This window comes from Syngnathus floridae, chromosome 16 (genome assembly GCF_059516105.1).
Source record: "Syngnathus floridae isolate MCC-2025c chromosome 16, RoL_Sflo_1.0, whole genome shotgun sequence".
Classification (NCBI taxonomy): Eukaryota; Metazoa; Chordata; class Actinopteri; order Syngnathiformes; family Syngnathidae; genus Syngnathus; species Syngnathus floridae.
The window spans coordinates 2,216,231-2,237,803 of record NC_142428.1 but is presented as its reverse complement, the minus strand read 5'-3'; the positions used below and the strand labels follow the sequence as shown (position 1 = coordinate 2,237,803).

The 21,573-nt window shown below is 45.3% G+C and overlaps 3 protein-coding genes across 8 annotated transcripts; 2 read left to right on the top strand and 1 right to left on the bottom strand.

Annotated features, from left to right (window-relative positions):
• Window positions 1–1,168: 1,168 nt before the first annotated feature.
• On the top strand, window positions 1,169–11,233 carry slc7a14a (solute carrier family 7 member 14a). 6 transcript variants are annotated; one of them, XM_088400370.1, is made up of 17 exons: window positions 1,172–2,025; window positions 2,128–2,230; window positions 2,335–2,450; window positions 2,907–2,991; window positions 3,908–4,097; window positions 5,655–5,705; window positions 5,835–5,958; window positions 6,914–7,088; window positions 7,531–7,954; window positions 8,017–8,253; window positions 8,582–8,799; window positions 8,878–9,024; window positions 9,397–9,605; window positions 9,677–9,824; window positions 9,908–10,394; window positions 10,466–10,702; window positions 10,779–11,233. In XM_088400370.1, the coding sequence occupies exons 9-17, from the start codon at window positions 7,648–7,650 to the stop codon at window positions 11,042–11,044; spliced, it is 2,256 nt and encodes a 751-aa protein (XP_088256496.1). In that variant the 5' UTR covers window positions 1,172–2,025; window positions 2,128–2,230; window positions 2,335–2,450; window positions 2,907–2,991; window positions 3,908–4,097; window positions 5,655–5,705; window positions 5,835–5,958; window positions 6,914–7,088; window positions 7,531–7,647; the 3' UTR covers window positions 11,045–11,233. The 6 variants fall into 6 exon arrangements, with proteins under 6 accessions (XP_088256499.1, XP_088256496.1, XP_088256495.1 ...); XM_088400369.1 differs by lacking the exon at window positions 3,908–4,097; XM_088400373.1 differs by lacking the exons at window positions 3,908–4,097; window positions 6,914–7,088 and having other exon boundaries at window positions 1,169–2,025.
• A 6,201-nt stretch (window positions 11,234–17,434) lies between these two features.
• Window positions 17,435–19,044, bottom strand: LOC148384907 (claudin-11-like). Its single transcript, XM_088400111.1, has 3 exons — window positions 18,425–19,044; window positions 18,148–18,312; window positions 17,435–17,986 (listed from the first exon to the last, which is right to left on the bottom strand). Exons 1-3 carry the CDS (start codon window positions 18,654–18,656, stop codon window positions 17,715–17,717), a joined length of 669 nt encoding a protein of 222 aa, XP_088256237.1. The 5' UTR covers window positions 18,657–19,044; the 3' UTR covers window positions 17,435–17,714.
• Window positions 19,045–19,580: 536 nt separating this feature from the next.
• LOC148384906 (uncharacterized) lies at window positions 19,581–21,124 on the top strand. Its single transcript, XM_088400110.1, has 4 exons — window positions 19,581–19,747; window positions 19,868–20,184; window positions 20,264–20,455; window positions 20,557–21,124. Exons 2-4 carry the CDS (start codon window positions 19,941–19,943, stop codon window positions 20,829–20,831), a joined length of 711 nt encoding a protein of 236 aa, XP_088256236.1. The 5' UTR covers window positions 19,581–19,747; window positions 19,868–19,940; the 3' UTR covers window positions 20,832–21,124.
• Window positions 21,125–21,573: the final 449 nt, after the last annotated feature.

Sequence of the window (21,573 nt, the reverse complement as noted above, 5' to 3'; positions counted from 1 at the left end):
TTTCTGCTCGTTAAAAGCATGCAATCCCGCAGCTGTCCACTAGGTGGCAGTCAAATGTCAGGTTTGTGACCATAAAATCATTTTAGACCTAGAGCGTAAATGTCATAAAGGAGCTTTCTCCCCAAGCATCTAAAACCTGAATGTTTGAAGCACATCAATGTCCCTTTTCATGACCATTTAAAAAGTTTTGTTTCGTTTCAGCAGAGATCCGAAGCAGGGGGTATGTTTATGGTAGTCAGTGACACCTGCGATATTGTGGCTAATCATGGTTTGATGGGAACAGGAGGAGGATAGGCCATCTTGAAACCTTCTCAAGGTTTCTTTCATACGAAGGGAGGGTCATTATGTCACCGTTTGACTGGAAGCTCGCTGATGCTTCCTTTTACAGTTGACAACAGTTGTGTAATTTTGTTTGTTTGTCCAACTTGTATGTGTTTTCAGGATATATTAGTCAACTGGTTGTCGTGAGAACATCCAAAAATGGTGGCCCATATGTGCAAAGGTAGCACCAGAGGGCAGGAGGGCGCTTGTCATGAAGTTTGAAAAAATAAAAGCGGCTCGGGTGGTTTCTTATTGGAAACAGATGAGCGTGCCTTGTGGAAAAAAAGAAAGAAAAAAAGACAACAATGATGATAAAAGAAACTTTGACAGTGACATAGTATACCAATAATGTTAGCTTGTTACTTTTTTCTTGATACAAAGATGTCCTAAATATATCAAAGCGGGTTGACGGCCAAGTCAAGGTCTCCCCACCTTAACCTGACTTTTTGAGACTTGATTTTTCTTCCACTTTGATTCCATTTTGTGGTGGAAATAAGCTTTTTTTTGTTGTTGTCGATTTCACCAAGAATATAAACAAGCAATTGATTATTAGGCTGTGTTCTTAGAAAGTATTCCATTAAAAGGTCATTTTAAAATGTATACCTATATTTGTAAAATGATATGCATGTTTAAATGTTTTTAAAATGTAAAAAATATTTCAAAACCATCTAAAATATTAGAAGTTTGTGAATGTTTATATTTAACTAAGACAAATCAGGGGAGTGTTGCAAAAGTACTTGATGTGTTTCTGTCATCGTCTTCCAAACAGGCATCTCGTCAGCTCTCCTCCTACACTTCCCAGGAGAGCACCGCATGACCAACGCACAATTGACACATTCATCTCTTGGAAACATTTTTTTTTTCTTATCGTCTGTCAAATTGATGTTGTTGAACACTTTGTGATAATGTCAAGGACGTGCTGATCCAGACAATTTGGCGGAGAGGTCGCATTGGAGATTCAAATTCCCTCTTGGGCCGTTTCGGGTCGCTGTCAGCTTGCGCGAGTAGTGTTAGCATCTTGAAACTTTCTGTAAGCATCAAAGGTCTCTGAAGATGGCTTTCACTTGATGTCATAAAAATACAATGTATACACGTAGGAGAACAAGTGTGCTTCACAGAACATAAAAGAGTGCCGCACAGTTAAAGAAATCCAAAATAGCCAAAAATAATGCTTTGCTACACTAAGCTAAAACAATGCCAAGTGACCAACGAGGCCAGTTTAAATCGACTTTGAAGATCATTGCAGGGCCACAGCTACAGGGGGGCCTTGCAGGGCCTCTGACCCCCCCCACAATGCTTGATAGAGGCCCGTAACAGCCAGTTAAGAAGTGATCATAGCCTGGACAGTTTGGACCAATAAGAACTCACAAGAATGGTGATTGAGCAGAAAATGCCAACTTGGTGAGAGGAGAGCTCAAAGGCCAAAAATAGCAATAAAGGCAATCAAAGACAAAAAAGCCCCACAAACAGTCAGCAGCCTATCAATCCATCCCCAACTTGTTCAAAGAGGCCACTTCAAAATCCAAAGAGGACTTTGTGAAGTTAAGCACCATTCCGTGGGTACCCTAGCCAGCCGCAGTGCCACGAGCCGTACCGGCACAAGAGCAGTCCCAGTCCGGCTAGGTCCAAGTGAAGTGGGTCACTGTCCAAGCGGAGGAAACCGACCTGGACGGCCACGAGGAGTCAAGCGGCAGGCTGACCCCGGTAAGCCGCTCCCATAAATTCATCCAAACAAGGCCCACTCTAAAGCAGCTATCCGAGCGTTGACCCCTGCCCTCCAATTTGTTTTTTTATTTCTCCATAAAGCATGACGTCAAAGTGTGAAGATAATTTTGAGGATTACTCGTAAAAAAGTGTAAGGAACCTCATCACTGGTCCTGATTCTTAACTTGTTGGCAGAGTTGCACAGGTGACATGTTGACTCAAGCGCACGCTCATCCTTAACATGCTTGTCGTTGTTTTTTCGGGTGTGTGGGAGGATGTAATGCGGCGCATATGTGTTTGTGGATGCAGGAGGACTGGGAGCGGCTATCAAAACACTGTGGGCTCGGCTCCCGGAGGTGGGGGAGTGCGTTACAACCAGCATGTGGGAGATAATAACTCCAATGTACAGCAAGTTGGAGAACTGAGTAAGTGTGTTTATTTCAGGAAGTGGTTTTATCTCCTCGTTCCAATTGAAAACGTCTTGTTTTTCGCTACTGTGTGTACAAGAAGCAGACAATGTGTGTTGTACAGGGAGCACACACACACTCACACAAAGGGAGCCCGCACCACAGTGGTCTTGCTTATCTTGGCCCGATGTCTGTTATCCCGCCCGCCCTTCATCCTTCGGTCCCAACCGAGGGGGGCCTCTTCTATCAAAGGTCAAAGGCTAAAAGTCTCTCAGTGCTTTTGTCCTACTTACTGTTTTTGTGGTCTTCCAAAATGTTTGATGAAGGGCCGTTTGATGCCTTTCAAATGTTCTGGTTGGAGAAAATTCTTTGAGAGAACACCCATGTTTTAAAAAAAAAAAAAAAATGTCCGTTGTCATGGCTGAGAGGTTATTTATCTATTCTTTTATTAATTTATGATCATCCCATCCACAGGCCCGCCTTTCCACGACTTCATTGCCACTCGAGCTCGGCCCGGATGACTCAGACGCACACGACGACGAGCGACCGGCAGCTTCCGGTGAGCTCCCGTCACCCGACCCCCTGGCGGAATACGGTAATCACTTCCTGCCGCGGCGTAATCCAATCAGTTGCTTGGGCTACCGCCCTTGATTCGATTTGTAAAATGCACAACATGCAACTGACTTTCTCCGAAGGTAATCCTCCAACTTTTGAGTGCGTGCACATGTTAAGAATGTGACAACAAGTCAAGAGTAAGACAAAGGAAATAGAAATCATCTGTTGCCAATGTGAACTTTGACCCCGCCCGAGAACGCGACTCGGCATTCAGACAGCTGCCCGTTTGCCCAACCTGTAATTGGACGCCAACACAATCTGGAAATGATTCTACTCATTTTATATTTCTCTGAGCGAGAATTAAACTCATGCCCCCCCCCAAAAAAAACACATTTTTGCCATGTTGATTTTTGTTTGTGACTGTATTGAAAAACGTCAACAAATAATTGTGGAGAAAATGAAGTGTTGTGAATAGAGTGCATCCAAAATGTATCCACATCACTTCATTTCTTCCACATTTCGTTCTTCTCCCAAATGGATGAAATTATATTTACCTGGCAGAATTGAGTTGTCTTATGTATTGTATGTATTTTTAAAAAAATGTGGTGAAAATGAAGTGTTGCGAATACAGTGCATCTGGAATGTGTTCACATCACTTCACTTCTTCCACATTTTGTGGCTGCAGCATTATTCTTATTTTTCTTTTCTTTTTTCAAAAATCAAAACCAAAAAACTGTGGAAAAAATGAAGTGTTAGGGATACAGAATATCTGAAATGTGTTCACATCACTTCACTTCCTTCACATTTTTTGGTAGCAGCCTTTCAAGTGGATTTCCAACGTGTAAAAAATTGTTAGCCATCTATGGCCTTTGCCATTATGCGTTAGCATAGTGCTAACAGTGCGACTCCTCTCCTGCCAGCTTCCCAGCAGAAGACAACAGTTGTTTGAGGCGGAAGTGTTGTTCCTTCAGGAGCTTTTAATCTCTGTGACTCACGCTGACCGCCAGCAGACTCCCCGGACGCCTCCCACGTTCAAATGGCCATACCGGAGACGTGTGTTGTGCTGCGTACAATGAGTCACTCTCTGCTGACCTTGGATTTCCTGGATGGGTAAACAGCTTTTCTGCCATATTTTGCGAGTTGCTGGATGCTCAGCTGGGAAATCCGGCAACGCTCGTGACTAAGTTGCCGATGTTTCAGCAAAATGTTAAAGAAATATGATGACAAAATGGAGGAGGAAGGCACGAGCAGTGTTAAATAAAACATGCCGCAGGCGAGGTGCAAATGTCAACCTCATCTATTATAACTGAATTTTCAATTGCTTCCACTTAAAAGGGGAGCCGCTCTCAAATGTCTCTGATTTGTTTTAATCATCTACCCACGAGCCAATAGAAATGTAATCATAGTCTTTTTTGTTTTTAATTTCACAAAATTTTCTGTTAATCAGGTCAAACGATATTTTAAATAGAAGAGCTAGAAGAAATTTGAACCATCGTGCCAACTTAATCTAATTAGATTGATGAAGGCTTCCTTTTGCGTGAACAGGCCGTGCTTTGTGATCCAGAATAAAGCATGCAAGTGTAGATCACGTTGGACACACACAGAGCTGATGTATGCCGGTTCCACCAAGGGTCAGCAATGCCCTGTGGCCCGGTGACCACATCAGACAGCATTGCATTATGGGTAGTGGCACTCAGGTCGCACAGCTGTCTCTTCGCCAAGGGCACGTCACGGCTCGCCAGTCTCCACACGCGACGTTGAGCGCGTCACCGCCGTAGTGGGAGCGAGCGCACGGCTAACGTGCTCCGTGCTAATTTGTGTTTTGAATTATTGCTGAAGTAGGTCTGTAAGTCTTTATTTGCTGTCGGTACGTTTATTGTGTGAAAGCATTTATCCACTTTATACTCTTAATTTATGACTTCATCTACTTTTTTTTCCCCATTACAATTTCTCATTTTGGTTTCCCACTCATAATGAATGTCTATTGACTGTCTGTCTATGGCTGGAATGGGCGATCATAGCTCATCCATGTGATGATTATTTGATGAGAAAAGCCACTGAGGACTCTGACGGCTGCTGCCTTTGCCAATGAACGTCCTTTAGTCACTTGATGCCATTAAATCAACATCAGTCAGGCGTAAGCCGCTCAAAGCAAAAAATGTTGCCACTCCCCATCCGTGACCTTTAGCATTCACCGGGCAGGTTGTTTGTTGCCACGGCTACATGTGTGAGCTTATTGATCGTTCAAGAGACTTCAATCATATGGCCTCTCCCGTGATGTGGTATTCTTTGGATAATCACCTCTCGGGTGATGAGTCACTTGCTGATTTGCTAAGTTTAAAAATCGGATGTGGCTCTGAGGCCTCGCTCCAGATCCGATCCGCAATCGGTCCCTTTTTTCCCTTCGCCCGCGCCCCTCCCTTAAAGTTTCTTGTCGCGCGTCCAAGTCATCCTTGCCAAACAATCGGCAGCCAAAATAAAGCCCGTCGGTGCGCGTACATGCGTTTACGAGCGCGCAAATCACCTCATCTGCGACAGCGAATGAAAGAAAAAAAAATCCACGCGCAGCTTCGTGAATGATTTAAAGCTTTTTGCATCATCGTCCCCTCCCTCCCTCCCTCTCATGCACTCCTCCTCTCCTCTTCCTCCCCCTCCTCTCTCCTCCAGCCCAGAGATGCTGCTGCTGATGCGGGCATCGTCTCATCCAGCCATGCCGCAGTGAGTCCCCCCCGTTCACATCCTCCTCTTTCTCCTCTTCCAGCAAATTTTCACTTTTTCTTTCCCTTTACCTCTGTTGTGCTTTTCACCCGGCCGGCGCACGACACGCGCGTCGGGAAACGGCTGAAGGTGATGCTGCAGCGGGCGTGTTTTTGTCCTCACCGCCACCACCACCACCATCAGCAGCATCCGATCTCCTCACCTTGACCGGACAGAAGGCGCAGTGAAGCGGCAAAACAAGGGCGGAACGTGGGTAAGTTGCATCCACGTCGCAATACCTTTAGCGATCGCGTCCTTATAGCATCCACGTGACCATGTGTCACAGTGCAGAAGTGGGCTAATCCCTCATGACATGGTTACGGCGCCCCCCCTCCCTCTCTCTCCCTCTCCTTTTCTCTCTCTCGCTCTTGCTCTTTAGACATCTGCAACCCCCCCATCGCACACCCACGAAAAGCCACAGGTGCTCATCTAAAAAGAAATCAGTACCGTCTGACTCACAGTTCTGATGTTCTGGGTTTGAATTTTAATTTTCCATATAGAAAAGCATGCATTCATAAATAACTTTTGTTAGATCAAAAAGGGGTCAACTCAACTCTTTTTGCGATATATATTTTTCCCAAATTGAACAAAACACAAGTTCTCTGATTTGGGATATTTATTGGGTTGGCTGGTAGCTGTCATGCTAAGCTATAGTAACAGTTGATGCTGTCTGGGTTTTAAATCTGACGTCATGAAATAAGGGATTAAAGCCAGGAGGAGGGTTTTAAATTTATTATTTTTATTATTATTTTTTATTATTGATCAGAATGTCATCATCACATTTGATGATGAGAAAGTGAGAAAAACAAAACATGAGGGAGTGGAAGCTGAGGATTATGTAACAGACAAATTTAGAAACGGCAGATTGCACACACACACACACACACACCCTTGCACACACACACAGTCCCCGAAGACATCCTGACATCAGAGTGCACTTTCTGGTCTATGGAACCTAGCTTTCTAACGTTGCAGGACACATCTCACACTGCTGCATTTTTACCCTACTGTGAACACACACACACACCTTTATTGGTTCTCTGGCTCCCCACCTCCATCCCATTGTCTGCGCTTAGCATTGACGTCAGCTAATGCCATCCACTTCATGCACACTCACAAACGTGTCTGTCTGTCTGTCTGTGTGTGTTTGTTCGCATGTGTTTGAACAGTCCAGCGTGGGCCAAACAAAGCAAGACAAAAGTGGCGCAGGCGGGCAACAGGCAGGTGTTCCATCTGCTTCCTGCTTTGCTAACAGTGAAGATAAAGGTTGGCCTTGGCATAAGCCAAAAGAGCGGTGGGAGGATTACGTCCCGAAGATAAACAAAAGTGCCATTTACGAGCAAGGTACAAAAGCCTCCCAATATGAACTCCCCCCTAGTGTCTTCCTCTCTCAGGGCACAGGTTATTTGCTGAAAATTCCCTGCTAGTCCTCATTTGAATGAAAAATGCCACTCTGGCCTTGAAAATGTTTTTATGGCAGGCAAACAAATTGGTGCACTTAAACGGGAACAGCAATCACGGGCGGAGTGGTTGATATTACAGCCGAGTGGCGACGAGCGCGTGCTGCTCCTCACTCGAGTGTTTGCTCACCAAACTCGGTGAGGTCAAGTGAAAAGAGGAGACTGCACGTGCAATTTGGAACGAATAGTCTCTTCTTATTCTTTTTTTCCAACCGCAAGCATCGGGTGCATATTATTGTATTGAGACGCCTGATTGAGTTCTTTTGCATACTAAAAAACTTTTGGAGACTTTTTTTTTAATGAATGTGTGTTTGTATTTTTTTCAGGTCATCTCTCACCATGCCGAGACCAAGACTCCAGTGAACCAAGACGAGACCGAGAGTGACATCCCCCAACATCCACCCGTCAAAGACAAATTTCTTCCTGGACTATAAATCTTGGGCATGAGCGGCTTGACAGTCAAGCTGGACCCCCGCCGGGTCCAATGGGGCGCCATGTGGCACACCTTTACATCACGCGTCTTGAGGACCAAGCCCGTGGAGTCCATGCTGGACTCAGCAACGGCGGGCACGGGCCCGCACGGCACCCGGCTGGCCCGCGTGCTGTCCACCGTGGACCTGGTGTCGCTCGGCGTGGGCAGCTGCGTCGGCACGGGGATGTACGTGGTGTCGGGCCTGGTGGCCAAAGAGATGGCGGGCCCCGGCGTCATCGTGTCTTTCATCATCGCCGCCGTGGCCTCCATCTTGTCCGGTAAGAGAGTCGCCCTCCTAGGCGTCAATCGGATCACGGTAACCTTCAGCTCCGTGCGGCAGGAGTGTGCTACGCCGAGTTCGGCGTTCGTGTGCCAAAGACCACCGGCTCGGCCTACACGTACAGCTACGTGACGGTGGGCGAGTGCGTGGCCTTCTTCATCGGCTGGAACCTCATCCTGGAGTACCTGATCGGCACGGCGGCGGGCGCCTCGGCGCTCAGCAGCATGGCCGACTCGCTGGCCAATCACAGCATCAGCGGCTTCATGATCAAGCACATCGGAACCCTCAACGGCTTTGGTGAGTGTAATAGATACTCATTATTTACGTTTTGCCTCGGGAGCATAATAGCATGCAAGGAGACTATTAGAAGACAGCCAGGATCATTTCCCAGATGGTCAGACAAGTGGGAAGCACTTCATGTTTTTTAATTGCAAAACTGAAGGATGTGCCATCCATCGTGTGGCGGGCCGGTCGCCTGGCAACACGCATATCGCATCACCCGACCTCAGCCCGGCTCTTGTTTGCGCTGCGGCTCGGGATCGGCGGCAAACATTGACAGGAACACCTGCTGGACTGTTGAAAAGCAGCATCATAAAAAAAATGAAATGTGTGTTTTTGTGATCAGGTAAAGGAGAGCAGTCGTATCCGGACCTGCTGGCGCTGGTGATCGCGCTGCTGGTGACTGTGATCGTGGCGCTGGGGGTGAAGAACTCTGTGGGCTTCAACAACGTGCTGAACGTCATCAACCTGCTGGTGTGGCTCTTCTTGATGGTGGCCGGGCTCTTCTTTGTCAACGGGGAGAACTGGGACCACGGCAGGTTCTTGCCTTTCGGCTGGTCGGGGGTACGTCAGTTATTTACGGCTTGTTTGGTTGTGCAAAAAAAAAAAAAAAGAATCCGTCTGGTTTGCTTGTCGCCGCAGGTGATGCAAGGCGCCGCCACGTGCTTCTACGCCTTCATCGGCTTTGACATCATCGCCACGACGGGAGAGGAAGCCAAAAGTCCCAACACGTCCATTCCGTACGCCATCACCGCCTCGCTGGTCACGTGTCTGACGGCGTACGTGTCGGTACGTTGCCGTGGAAACCGCGCACCTACAGTCTGCCGGCCTTTATGCTACAACCGTCTGAGTTTGTGACTCTGACACGTCGGATGACGGTTGCCAGGGGCAACGGCTGCCTCAGAATAAAAAGGGGCCAATGCTGCGGCAAATCCAGTTCACTGCATCCAGCACAATGTTATGGCACCGCCCTTGTCCACATCCTTGATGAATTGCTCTTTTGTAACCTTGTTAGCAGGATGACCAGGGGCGGCGCTACAAGGTGGCCAGGACAGGCCCACCCCACTGGCCACCACTCATCTAGGGGGCAATTTTTATAGCTGTGTTTTTAGCTGTATTTTTGCTTGATAATTAATTTGGTCGGTCCGGTGTATCCGACAGGTGTCCGTCATCCTGACCCTGATGGTCCCCTACGACCAGATCGACGCCGACGCCCCCTTGATGGAGATGTTCGCCGTGCACGGCTGCATGTTCGCCAAGTACATCGTGGCGGTGGGCTCCATCGCCGGGCTCACGGTTTCGCTGCTGGGCTCGCTCTTCCCCATGCCCAGGGTCATCTACGCCATGGCGGGCGACGGCCTGCTCTTCAAGTCAGTCCCCGTATTGTTTTTCAGACCTCTCAAACTTCTTAAATGTTGACTATGTGCGTGATTGCGCACAGGTTCTTGGCCCGCGTGTCTTCCTACACGGAGACCCCCGCCGTGGCTTGCGTGGTGTCGGGCTTCCTGGCTGCGCTTTTGTCCCTGCTGGTCAGCCTCCGAGATCTCATCGAGATGATGTCCATCGGCACGCTGCTGGCTTACACGCTGGTGGGTACAAGAAGCTAATTCGGCTAGGATGAGCGATGCATTCGGTGCCACGCGGATTTGATGGGTTCCATGTCCTTGTGTAGGTGAGTCTGTGCGTGCTCCTTCTGCGATACCAGCCCGAGGGCGACATCCACGGCTTCGTCAACTTCCTGTCTGAGGAACAAAACGTCAAGAGGAAGGAAGGCGTCCTGGCCGAGTGCGAGAAGGAGGCCTGCTCGCCGGGCCGCGACGACCCGGACGAGCCCACCAACACGTGCGGTGCCAAGAACCTGCCGTCCCTAGGCGACAACGAGATGCTGATCGGCAAACCCGACAAGAACGCCTACGCCGCCGGCCACCCCAACTACGGCACCGTGGACATGGGCAGCGGCATCGAGGCCGAGGAGTCGGAGGGCGGAGCCACGCGCCGGCTCAAGAAACTCCTGGGGCCCCGCTACTACACCCTGAGGATTCGACTGGGACTTCCGGGGAAGATGGACCGGCCCACCGTCGCCACGGGGAAGACCGTCACCGTGTGTGTGCTGCTGCTCTTTGTCTTCATGTTCGCTTTCTGCTCCTTTATCATATTTGGTGAGTAGAGACATCTTGAATGGAGACATTGTTTGGCTCTCTTAGATTTCAAAAGTCATTTTGCATTCCAGGCGCGAGCAGCATCGAGGAAGGTCGCTGGTGGGCTGTGCTCCTCCTGATCTTGTTGGTGGTGCTGCTGGCCCTGCTGGTGGTCATCATCCTGCAACAGCCGGAGAACCCCAAGCGGCTGCCCTACATGGCGCCCTGCGTGCCCTTCGTGCCCGCCTCCGCCATGCTGGTCAACATCTACCTCATGCTCAAACTGTCAGCCATCACCTGGATACGATTCTCCATATGGTGCCTTGTCGGTGAGTTGAGCAAGAAGATGTTTCTTTTTCCTTCAGGGAACGCGAGGATTGCCCGCTCTTTGTGTCTCCCTGACAGGCGTGCTCATCTACTTCGGCTACGGCATGTGGAACAGCACCTTGGAGATCACGGCTCGGGAGAACGAGGCGCACGCTTCCACCTACCAGCGTTACGACCAAGGCGTGGACGAAGGCTTCTGCGGCTTCGACGACGACTTCTACCCGCCGCCCGAGCTCACGTCGGGCCCGGCGGGCAGAGCGCCGCAGGCCCAGCCCGAGAGCGACGGGACGCCCGTTCGGAAGCCCGGCGTCGCCTCGGTGGATGAGGACCCCGTGGATTTCTGAAGGGATGGATCTTTTTTTTTTTTTTTAACTGCCTGGAGTGGCGGGAGTTTGGTAGAAACGGGCATGGCAGCATGTGGATGTGGGCGCGTTGCTGTTTGTGTGTGCACTCTGTGAGCCAGATTGTCCCCCACTCCTTCTTTTGCAATGTCCTTCGCCGGTTTGTACCACCCAAAAAAAAAAAAATAGCCACTTAAACACTGATAGCTAAGTGCAGACATGGCGGCAGATAAGCGCGGAAGCAACGCTGCTCACTTTGCTTGTTAGCAAAGACAAGTCACAAAAAGTCAGCACGTCTTTATCACAGTCAAAAGTTCAGGATGAAAAAAAGACTTGTTTGATTTAGTAAAAATTTAATTCTTTTATAGCTGAGGAATTTCAAAATGTTTATTTTTATTTAGGCTTATTTATTTATTATTATTATTGGTATTTGTTTATTAGAATTGAGTTGATACTTAACCAATTAATTTAATACTTTAATAAAAAATAATTTATTGAATACTTTACCAAATAATTAACCAATTGATCACTTTAAAAAAACTAAAAATTATTTTGGCTAGTATTTTACATGAAATTAAGTATGATATCAATGTTATGACTATGAGGAGCAGGCTTGGATGTTGTCACACTTTGTACTCTGAGTCACTTTGCTTGCGATAGTGCCTTCATGTTCCGCGATGGGATGTTTTGTTTTTATTGTTGGGTTTTGTTTGTGTCTGTGTGTGTTGCGTTCTGCATGTGGCACGAGCTTCCCGTGCGCGATGTTTTGTTGGTTTTGGATTTTTTTTTTTTGCGCTGGCTTCCCTGTGCGTGCGTGCATGCCTTTTGAAAGAGGTGGTTTGTACACTCGGTGCTGCTTCCTGCTTGGATTTGTTACTTGAGGAATTCAGAATATTCATGTTGAACAAAAGAGCAGTTTGAGTCTAAAAAGATAGCTTGAATGAAAAAAAAAGAGTTAATTTTAATTTTCCCATTTTTCTTATTGGAACCTGACCGATTAATTGTAAAGTTAATTTAATTAGCCGATATTAACTGCCTCATAATCGGACATAAATGAGATTTTTTTTTTTTGCCAATTTGTACCTGAGATTGTATCAACTCAAAGCTGCCGTGTCAGCATGTTTTTGGCTTTGTGTTGACATGTGTTTTTTGTGGCTGGTCCCTGTGTGCCCCTCTTTGCTGCATCTGTTCCCTTTTTGAAGGTGAAGCCTTATTTGTCCGATGCACTAAACCTGAGGATGCCACGCTGACCCCTCGCCCGACCTCTGGTGATTGCAAAGCCCTGGCCGGCCGGCCCCTTCCAGTTTGTGACTGCACCTTGTTTCCCAATGGACACGTGCTCATCTATGTAACCTCCCAACTCAGCCAAAGGCGGTCGCAGCTCAGTCAAAATAACAATACATTCAGGCGTGGCCGAGCCTGAGATGCTGGATTGTAAAAATGGTGCGTGCGTGCGTGCTTTCAAGATTTGTGTAAGCGTGCGTGGAGTGTTAAGCATGTTATCCGTGCTGCATGCAGTGGTAACAAAAAAAAAACAAAAAAACATTGTACATCCACACCGGCTCCACTTTTCAGAGCCACATAAGCTTGGAATAATTATGGTATGTTTCAATTTGATGCCAGTTCTGTCACAGTCCAATTAGTAGAAAACGGTTAAGTGTAGCGTTAAGGTGTCGTTGAGTCCAAAACACTTCCAAGTATTTTTCTACAGCGACTTCCTGGAAGTGAAGCTCTCACAACGAGGAGGCCTGACTGGAAAAGTTTATTTTTAACAACAGTCCTTTATATGAAGTAAAGAATCACAAGCAAGCTCGGATAGCAGACAGTTGAGAATATTTTAATATGATTCTACAAGACACAATCATCTCTGTTCCCCTTCTTCTGCGTTTCTTGTTGTCCTTCACACAGTAACGAATAGATATCCCATATTTGGTTGTTCTGGTATGATTTATTAAAACATTTTTTTTTTTTTTTTTTTTTTTTTTATTGATTTGTTTTCTTTGTGTGTGTGTGTGTGTACGTGTGTGTGAGTTGTTAACTTGCTTTCAGGTGCATTTTATTTTCTGCTGAGTTGTGATGTTTCATGCAACAAAGAAAGTGATTTATTGCAAATAAAAAAAAAAGAAAAATGTGTGGAAAAGTCATTTAAACCTCATGACACGACATTCACATTGAACTATGGTTCTGGTTCTGGACCTGTGACCTTTGACCATGATATTTCCCTAATAAAGTGACCTATTATTAGGTACACTTGAAAATGGCGGTGTACCTAATGGAGTGTCCGTCTGATTCCCTCGTTAAGCGCAGGTGCGTGAAAACTTTTAGCTCCTTTTGAACGTGAAAGAAGCTAAAAGTTTTCCCGCACCTGCGCTTAACGAGGGTCACTTGGAAAACATGTTGGAACGCGGCCCCGAGGACTAGAGCTTGACACCTGTGACCTTTGACCATGATATTTCCCTAATAAAGTGGCCCGTTATTAGGTACACTTGAAAATGGCGGTGTACCTAATGGAGTGTCCATTTGATTCCCTCGTTAAGTGCAGGTGCGGGAAAACTTTTAGCTCCTTTTGAACGTGAAAGAAGCTAAAAGTTTTCCCGCACCTGCGCTTAACGAGGGTCACTTGGAAAACATGTTGGAACGCGGCCCCTCCAGGACTGGCGGTCGACACCCCTGGCAAACTTGTTAAAATATGTTCATGAAAACATTTTCCTCCAAGTCTTATCATCAATCAGGACAGCATGTATTTATTTGTGGTTTCCAGCTGCACTTATATATTATACTGTATGTTCATCTTGTACATGAACAAAACACAACCTCCCAAAAATAACATTCCCTCGTTAAGTGCAGGTGCGTGAAAACTTTTAGCTCCTTTTGGACGTGAAAGAAGCTAAAAGTTTTCCCGCACCTGCGCTTAACGAGGGTCACTTGGAAAACATATTGGAACGCCGCCCCCGAGTACTGGAGTTCGACACCCCTGGCAAACTTGTTGAAATATGTTTATGAAAACATTTTCCTCCAAGTCTTATCATCAATCAGGACAGCATTTATTTATTTGTGCTTTCCAGCTGCACTTATATTATACTGTATGTTCATCTTGTACATGAACAAAACACAGCCTCCCAAAAAAAAAAACATTCCCTCGTTAAGTGCAGGTGCGTGAAAACTTTTAGCTCCTTTTGGACGTGAAAGAAGCTAAAAGTTTTCCCGCACCTGCGCTTAACGAGGGTCACTTGGAAAACATATTGGAACGCGGCCCCCGAGTACTGGAGTTCGACACCCCTGGCAAACTTGTTGAAATATGTTTATGAAAACATTTTCCTCCAAGTCTTATCATCAATCAGGACAGCATTTATTTATTTGTGCTTTCCAGCTGCACTTATATTATACTGTATGTTCATCTTGTACATGAACAAAACACAGCCTCCCAAAAAAAAAAACATTCCCTCGTTAAATGCAGGTGCGTGAAAACTTTTAGCTCCTTTTGGACGTGAAAGAAGCTAAAAGTTTTCCCGCACCTGCGCTTAACGAGGGTCACTTGGAAAACATATTGGAACGCGGCCCCCGAGGACTGGAGGTCGACACCCCTGGCAAACTTGTTGAAATATGTTTATGAAAACATTTTCCTCCAAGTCTTATCATCAATCAGGACAGCATTTATTTATTTGTGCTTTCCAGCTGCACTTATATTATACTGTATGTTCATCTTGTACATGAACAAAACACAGCCTCCAAAAAAAAAAAAAAACATTCCCTCGTTAAGTGCAGGTGCGTGAAAACTTTTAGCTCCTTTTGGACGTGAAAGAAGCTAAAAGTTTTCCCGCACCTGCGCTTAACGAGGGTCACTTGGAAAACATATTGGAACGCGGCCCCCGAGTACTGGCGTTCGACACCCCTGGCAAACTTGTTGAAATATGTTTATGAAAACATTTTCCTCCAAGTCTTATCATCAATCAGGACAGCATTTATTTATTTGTGGTTTCCAGCTGCACTTATATTATACTGTATGTTCATCTTGTACATGAACAAAACACAGCCTCCAAAAAAAAAAAAAACATTCCCTCGTTAAGTGCAGGTGCGTGAAAACTTTTAGCTCCTTTTGGACGTGAAAGAAGCTAAAAGTTTTCCCGCACCTGCGCTTAACGAGGGTCACTTGGAAAACATGTTGGAACGCGGCCCCTCGAGGACTGGAGGTCAACACCCCTGGCAAACTTGTTTAAATATGTTCATAAAAACATTTGCCTCCAAGTCTTATCAATCAGGACAGCATTTATTTATTTGTGGTTTCCAGCTGCACTTATATTATACTGTATGTTCATCTTGTACATGAACAAAACACAGCCTCCAAAAAAAAAAAAAACATTCCCTCGTTAAGTGCAGGTGCGTGAAAACTTTTAGCTCTTTTTGAACCTGAAAGTGGCTAAAAGTTTTCACGCAGGTGCGCTTAACGAGGGTCACTTGGAAAACATATTGGAACGCGGCCCCCGAGGACTGGAGGTCGACACCCCTGGCAAACTTGTTAAAATATGTTCATGAAAACATTTTCCTCCAAGTTTTATCATCAATCAGGACAGCATGTATTTATTTGTGGTTTCCAGCTGCACTTATATATTATACTGTATGTTCATCTTGTACATGAACAAAACACAGCCTCCCAAAAAAAACATTCCCTCGTTAAGTGCAGGTGCGTGAAAACTTTTAGCTCCTTTTGGACGTGAAAGAAGCTAAAAGTTTTCCCGCAGGTGTTTTTAATTAGGGTAACTTGGAAAACATATTGGAACGCGGCCCCTCGAGGACTGGAGGTCAACACCCCTGGTTTAAGTGAAAAGTGCCACACCCGCCCTCACCCCCACTTTCTGATTGGCTGGGTGATCTGTGACGTCACTCGGACACTCCATTAGGTACGCCGCCATTTTCAGGTGTACCTAATAACAGGCCACTTCCTGATTGGCTGTCTGACCTGTGACGTCACTTGGACACTCCATTAGGTACACCGCCATTTTCAGGCATACCTAATAACGGGCCACCTCCTGATTGGCTGTTGGATCTGTGACGTCACTTGGACACTCCATTAGGTACACCGCCATTTTCAGGTGTACCTAATAACAGGCCACTTTCTGATTGGCTGTCTGATCTGTGACGTCACTCGGACACACCATTTTCAGGTTCGTTCGCGAAGATGAACGAGTGAGTGACAACAGACAGCGTTGCATAGCAATGCCAGCCAACACACGTTATGCCGACATTGATGTTTTACTTTTGTATTTGTTGGATTGTAGTTGATGGTGTTATTATACCGAATGCGTTTGTGTTTGAATAAAAGGTTGAAAAAAAATCCACTATGCAGACATTTGTCATTTTGGGGGACTCCAACTCATAACAACGTAAAACACATACATATCGTCATATAAAGCAGTTAACCAAATGCCTGATTTTTGTTTTAATTGGCGAATATAAAAACAAGGAATAAAACACCAGACAAATTTGAACATAAATGTTTATTAAAATAATAATAAAAGTACATTTCAAATCAGAAATCTCATGTGAAATTGCAGTAGAAATATTGGATGACAATATTTAGGCGTATATATGCATACACGTTATGTAGAAACTAATATAAGTGTTATAGAATCAAGATGACCCATAGAGAAGCATAATCTCCCCGTTGTTGCATCACGGCGCATCTCTTCATGCAATAAAGTTAGCCGTTAGCTTGGAGAAAATAAAGCATAAAAGAAGTGTTTCAGTGAGTGGTTCTTTCTTTCCTTGACAAATCGTCAATCGACATTCTGGCTTCCATAGCTCACGCCAGGAGGGAGACGCAACACGTTCACTGACTGATCCGTTGATGCACGGGGGGAAGGAAGGAAGTTCACCCACTAACTCGTTCGCGAACGGGAAAGTCACGATTCGTTCCCTCACTGATCCGTTCTACCGATGAATTAGAAATGTAAATCACTCACTCACTGACTTATTCACTCACAGATCAGTTCCGTTGGTGAACGGGAAATGCACTTCACGACTCGTTTGTAAACAGGAAGTTACGTCATTTTCTTCTTCGTTTTGTTTTACGGCGAGGTGGCACCAGCTTCAATGTGCATTACTGACACCTACTGGTTGAAGTCATATGAACTGAAAAGATCGTTCTTTTGAACGAATCGTTCACTCACGTTCCAACACTGACTACAATGCGGCCCTGAATTGACAACCCTGATCTATAGGAAGGTTTTCTATTTTTCAGTAAAAAAAAGACCATCTATAGTAAGGCTTTTTCTTTCTTAGTAAAAAATGACCATCTATAGTAATGCAAGTTTTTTTCCATTAAAAAAAATAGGCCATGTATTGTAAGTCATGACTGGCATCTGCACAAATCAAACAACCAACCAGAAAACAAAGTCACGTCATAGAAATTTCTTTTTGAAAAGTTTGATAAAAAAATCAAAAACAAGGGTGTGTACAAACAATAAATAACCCCAAAGAAAGAGTTCTGGAATACTGTTTGAGCAAGCTGACCTAACAAAATGTCAAACAATACAATTGAAATATACTTTAGCATATATATTTGCAAATATAAAAACGTCATCAACACACAAACATTGAACACAGTTAGTAATTAACGCGTTTTTCATTTGACGGCTAAAAGTCAGTCCACCGAGAGAGATGACCTTTGACCTCATCAGACATGGACACTCTTGGTGTGGTTGGGAGATGACGACGTGGCGGCTGGCGCAGTGGCCTCTGCCCCCATCTTGGAAAAGTAGACCCTGCCGTGGTCCTGGTACGGACGGGACGCCGGCGATGAGGAGCAGCAGCTCAGGATGACGCCGGCCAAAAGGGACAAGACCACGCCCGCCCAGCCGGCGTACAGCGCAAAGCCGAAGGACATCACCTGCTCGTTCAGGTTCTCGCCAATGAAGAACCAGACGGTGGAAAGCAGCCCGCACAGCCCTGACAAGCAGCAAGAATAAAAATGGTGATGGCACTGATAGATGACTATTGGGGTGGTGTCCCAATATTTATGGACTTGGCTAAATGTCATCAATAGGTGTTCCTGATTTTGTGGCTTCTTTTGGAGAGTGAAAAATATCAGGAGAGACGTCCAGGCTTACCGGCGATGAGCATGAGGACTCCTCCGGCGGCGGCACTCTTGTTCTTGGAATTCTGGGCGTCACTACCCAGGCGGATGCAGGGCATGGACGTGGCCACCATCACCATGGCAACCAGGCCCAAGATGGAGGCCGTGACCATCAGGGCACGAGTCACGTGGGCGTAAACTGCACAAGACAAATGAGAACGACAGAGGAAATAGAATGAAAATTTGATAACCCTAATGATCCACAATAAATTCCTGAAGATATATATATATGCATCAGAAGGATTTTATACCAGGCAGGTCGAAGATCTGGAAGGGTAAGCAGGTCTGCATTCCGTTGGAAGCGGAGGAGGAACATTCGGCCCACGGGCCTTTGGTCCTCACAATGTCAAACATCCTACAGGCGGACAATTGACTGTGCCTGCACAGAACAAGCCAGTCGTTGCTGGCCGTGGCGACCAAGATGCCCAACCAGCCCAGGAGGCCCAATGCAAAACCGCACAGCAGTGCACCCAACCTGGCCATCAGATTTCAGGAGGTCAAAATCCAAACAATTAATCCAAAATGCAGCGTTGTTGTCTTGTGAGGAGTGAAACTTTTCAGAATGAGTTGATGGCTTTGTATGGAATTCGGTGAGGGAGGAGACAAACCCCAAAACATAGCCCAAACTTTTCAGTCAATCAGAGACTCATCCGTCATCACATGCACCGCCTTCAATCAAGTCAGACCCCGAGATCGCGGCCAGGTTTGTCAACCTGAAGCTATACTGCCCCCTGCTGGTCAAAGTGGAAACAAGAGAGCCAACATGTGTACTGCCAACGAAATAAATGAAATAAAAAAAAAAACAATTGAATAATCAAATAAGCAATTAAATAAATAAATCACGAACACACACACATACATACATACATACATACATACATACATACATACATACATACATACACATACATACATAAATAAATAAATACAAAAGATGAAGGTTTACCTACATGTGTAAATTTAAGGCAAGTTTACAAAGTGTTTTGCAAAGAATATAGTTGTTTTGTAAGACACAAGGGTTTTAAATTAGGATCTTTAAACGAGGGTTTGGGATTCAAAGTCACATCACAACTTCTAACAGTTATAAAATTGAGTTAATAATTCTGTGCATCATCTGCCCGAGTAAATACTTTGTAGCCTTACATTTTGCCACAATTGCAGTCTTCTGTGGTATGTCTTTATTAGTTTTATCTTTCATTTCTTTCAAAATGTTGCCAGAATAAGGCGTAACTCAGCTTTAAGGTCAGGGCCGCGTTGCGTGCTTGCCAAAACAAGTCCTTACCGCATCTATAACCTGAGTTTCAAATTATGAAACCTCAACCTGAGTTCGAAACTTCAATCCGAGTTATACACACACGACTTTAAAATCCTTGAAATCCTAAAACCAGTTTGAAATACTTATTAGAAACTATAAGCTGAGTTTTGTTAAGAGTATTCGGAAAATGGCAGGTGATGTCATTACCCAGAATGCCTTGCGAGATGCAACTTAGTATATCTTGGCAGGGACCGCACTCAAGATGTTACTCTGCGGCTCGGACCCCTCACAAGTGTGCGCCGGTGACCTACGAGCAAAGGTGAGTGTGTGGACTTTTATTTCTTCATTACAACTTTTTTGGGGGTCTACTTTTGCAATGTTGTATATTGGATTTTAAGTACACTTGTGATATGACTTAAATTTTCTTGTACATTTTCAGACAGCCACCACGCCAGCAGGCTTGACGTTCCCCATTTGGATTTTGACCTCATCAGATTTTTTTTTTGGACATCATGGCTGGGGTTTCAGTGACGCTGGACAAGGCTGTGCAGTTGTGCAGGCTTGGGCTCAGCTTCCTGTGCACATTGGGCTTCTTTGTCGTCACGGTCTCCACCGACTTGGTTCGGATGTGCGTTGCCCCTCCAATCGACTGTCAACTGGTCAAATTGACCTTGGGCATGTGGAAACAATGTGCCTGGGACGTCAACAACTCCAACTTTTATGCTTGTAGCAGATTAGTCCAGCGACGGAAAACCTGTAAAAACAAACATTAACTAGAAAAAACATTTACAATTATTTTGAACGTTCTTTGCTCACTGGCATTTCTGCTGTGCAGTTTACCACTACTGGGTTCGTGGACTGATGGTGACGGGTACCATCTCGAGCCTGCTCACCTTGGTGCTGGAAGCCTTTCTCGTCCTCTTGGTGCTCAGCGCCTGTTTCAGACAGCGCTGCTGTCTGGGCACCTTCTTGCAGGCACACAAGAACATGTGTGTGTTTGCTGGAAGAGTCCTCAAGTTCATCGCTGGTAAGCCTCCCTAAAGCAAACTCAATCTTCAGAATATCAAATGAAACTAAATGCTACATGTACAGTGATGTCATTTTAATACATTTGTTGTTTGTGCTCAGGCATGTGTGGGCTGACTGGTCTGGTGTGGTACCTCACTGGCGTACACCGGGATGAATCCGTGATTGAGTACGGAGCCAGTCTGGTGCTCGGCTGCGTCAGCGTGGGCGTGACACTCCTGTCTGTCGTCTTCTTCACCTTGGTTGATGACTGCGCCGAGCGTCGCACACCTCGGGACGAGGGCACCGACTACGATCCTAACTTGAAGGAGCCCACAGAGGTGGTTAATCTCCCGCCTCCCATGCCTGAGCCTGATGAGATCAGCGTTTATCTGTGATTTTCCTGAAAGTCTCCTGAAATGGGTACTAACACAAAAATGATGAATCAATTTATGTTTTCTAACTTTAAATTGCACAAATATTGAGAATTGCCCTGCTATAGCTACAACTAAAAAAGAGATGTTGAATTATTTGTGAAGGTTCATGCTGTCTGATATGTTAGATGGAAATAATGTAAGGTACAATTTGACAATTTGTTAGCTCTGCTTGCTGAACATCCCCAAACCTTTTTATTGATTGTATGAGCACTTGTTTTGATTTTCCACAATAAAGTCTTTCACAAAGAAAATAATGTTGCTGCTTCTGCTGGTGTTATCGTCAGAAACAAGTAAATAATAATGACAAGACTGACATCTACTGGCCAAATATGAACATAACAGTCTTTTTTTACAATTGCTACATTTGCTTTTCAAGGAGGAAATCAAACTTTCTTTGTAATTTCTTTTGTAGATTATGAATTAAAAAGGCAAATCTGTCCAACTGTTTGTATCTATTTTAGGGGGGGACCATTTTTTTTTTGCTTTAATCGCACGCATGAAAATAAGACTTACAGAATTAGCTTATCTTTAAGCAAAAACAACAAAAAACCCTGTGCACCTAAAATGCTTATTAGTGTATGCTAAAGCACACACACACACAAAGTTGACTAAATAAAAACTAAGACTAAATAATACTAAATAATAATAATAGAAATAATAATAAACCCCTTTGTGTATATTACATAAGATGAAATACAACTGC

What these genes read in the sequence shown, in the direction of transcription:
- slc7a14a (XM_088400373.1), top strand. Translation starts at nt 7,648, where the DNA reads ATGAGCGGCTTGACAGTCAAGCTGGACCCCCGCCGGGTCCAATGGGGC. An exon ending in GGCGACGGCCTGCTCTTCAA is followed by an intron (nt 9,606 to 9,676) that starts GTCAGTCCCCGT and finishes GATTGCGCACAG; the next exon opens with GTTCTTGGCCCGCGTGTCTT. An exon ending in CTGCTCCTTTATCATATTTG is followed by an intron (nt 10,395 to 10,465) that starts GTGAGTAGAGAC and finishes TTTGCATTCCAG; the next exon opens with GCGCGAGCAGCATCGAGGAA.
- LOC148384907 (XM_088400111.1), bottom strand. Translation starts at nt 18,656, where the DNA reads ATGGCCAGGTTGGGTGCACTGCTGTGCGGTTTTGCATTGGGCCTCCTG. An exon ending in CCAGATCTTCGACCTGCCTG is followed by an intron (nt 18,313 to 18,424) that starts GTATAAAATCCT and finishes TGTCTTGTGCAG; the next exon opens with TTTACGCCCACGTGACTCGT. An exon ending in AGTCCTCATGCTCATCGCCG is followed by an intron (nt 17,987 to 18,147) that starts GTAAGCCTGGAC and finishes GCTGCTTGTCAG; the next exon opens with GGCTGTGCGGGCTGCTTTCC.
- LOC148384906 (XM_088400110.1), top strand. Translation starts at nt 19,941, where the DNA reads ATGGCTGGGGTTTCAGTGACGCTGGACAAGGCTGTGCAGTTGTGCAGG. An exon ending in AGTCCAGCGACGGAAAACCT is followed by an intron (nt 20,185 to 20,263) that starts GTAAAAACAAAC and finishes TCTGCTGTGCAG; the next exon opens with TTTACCACTACTGGGTTCGT. An exon ending in AGTCCTCAAGTTCATCGCTG is followed by an intron (nt 20,456 to 20,556) that starts GTAAGCCTCCCT and finishes GTTTGTGCTCAG; the next exon opens with GCATGTGTGGGCTGACTGGT.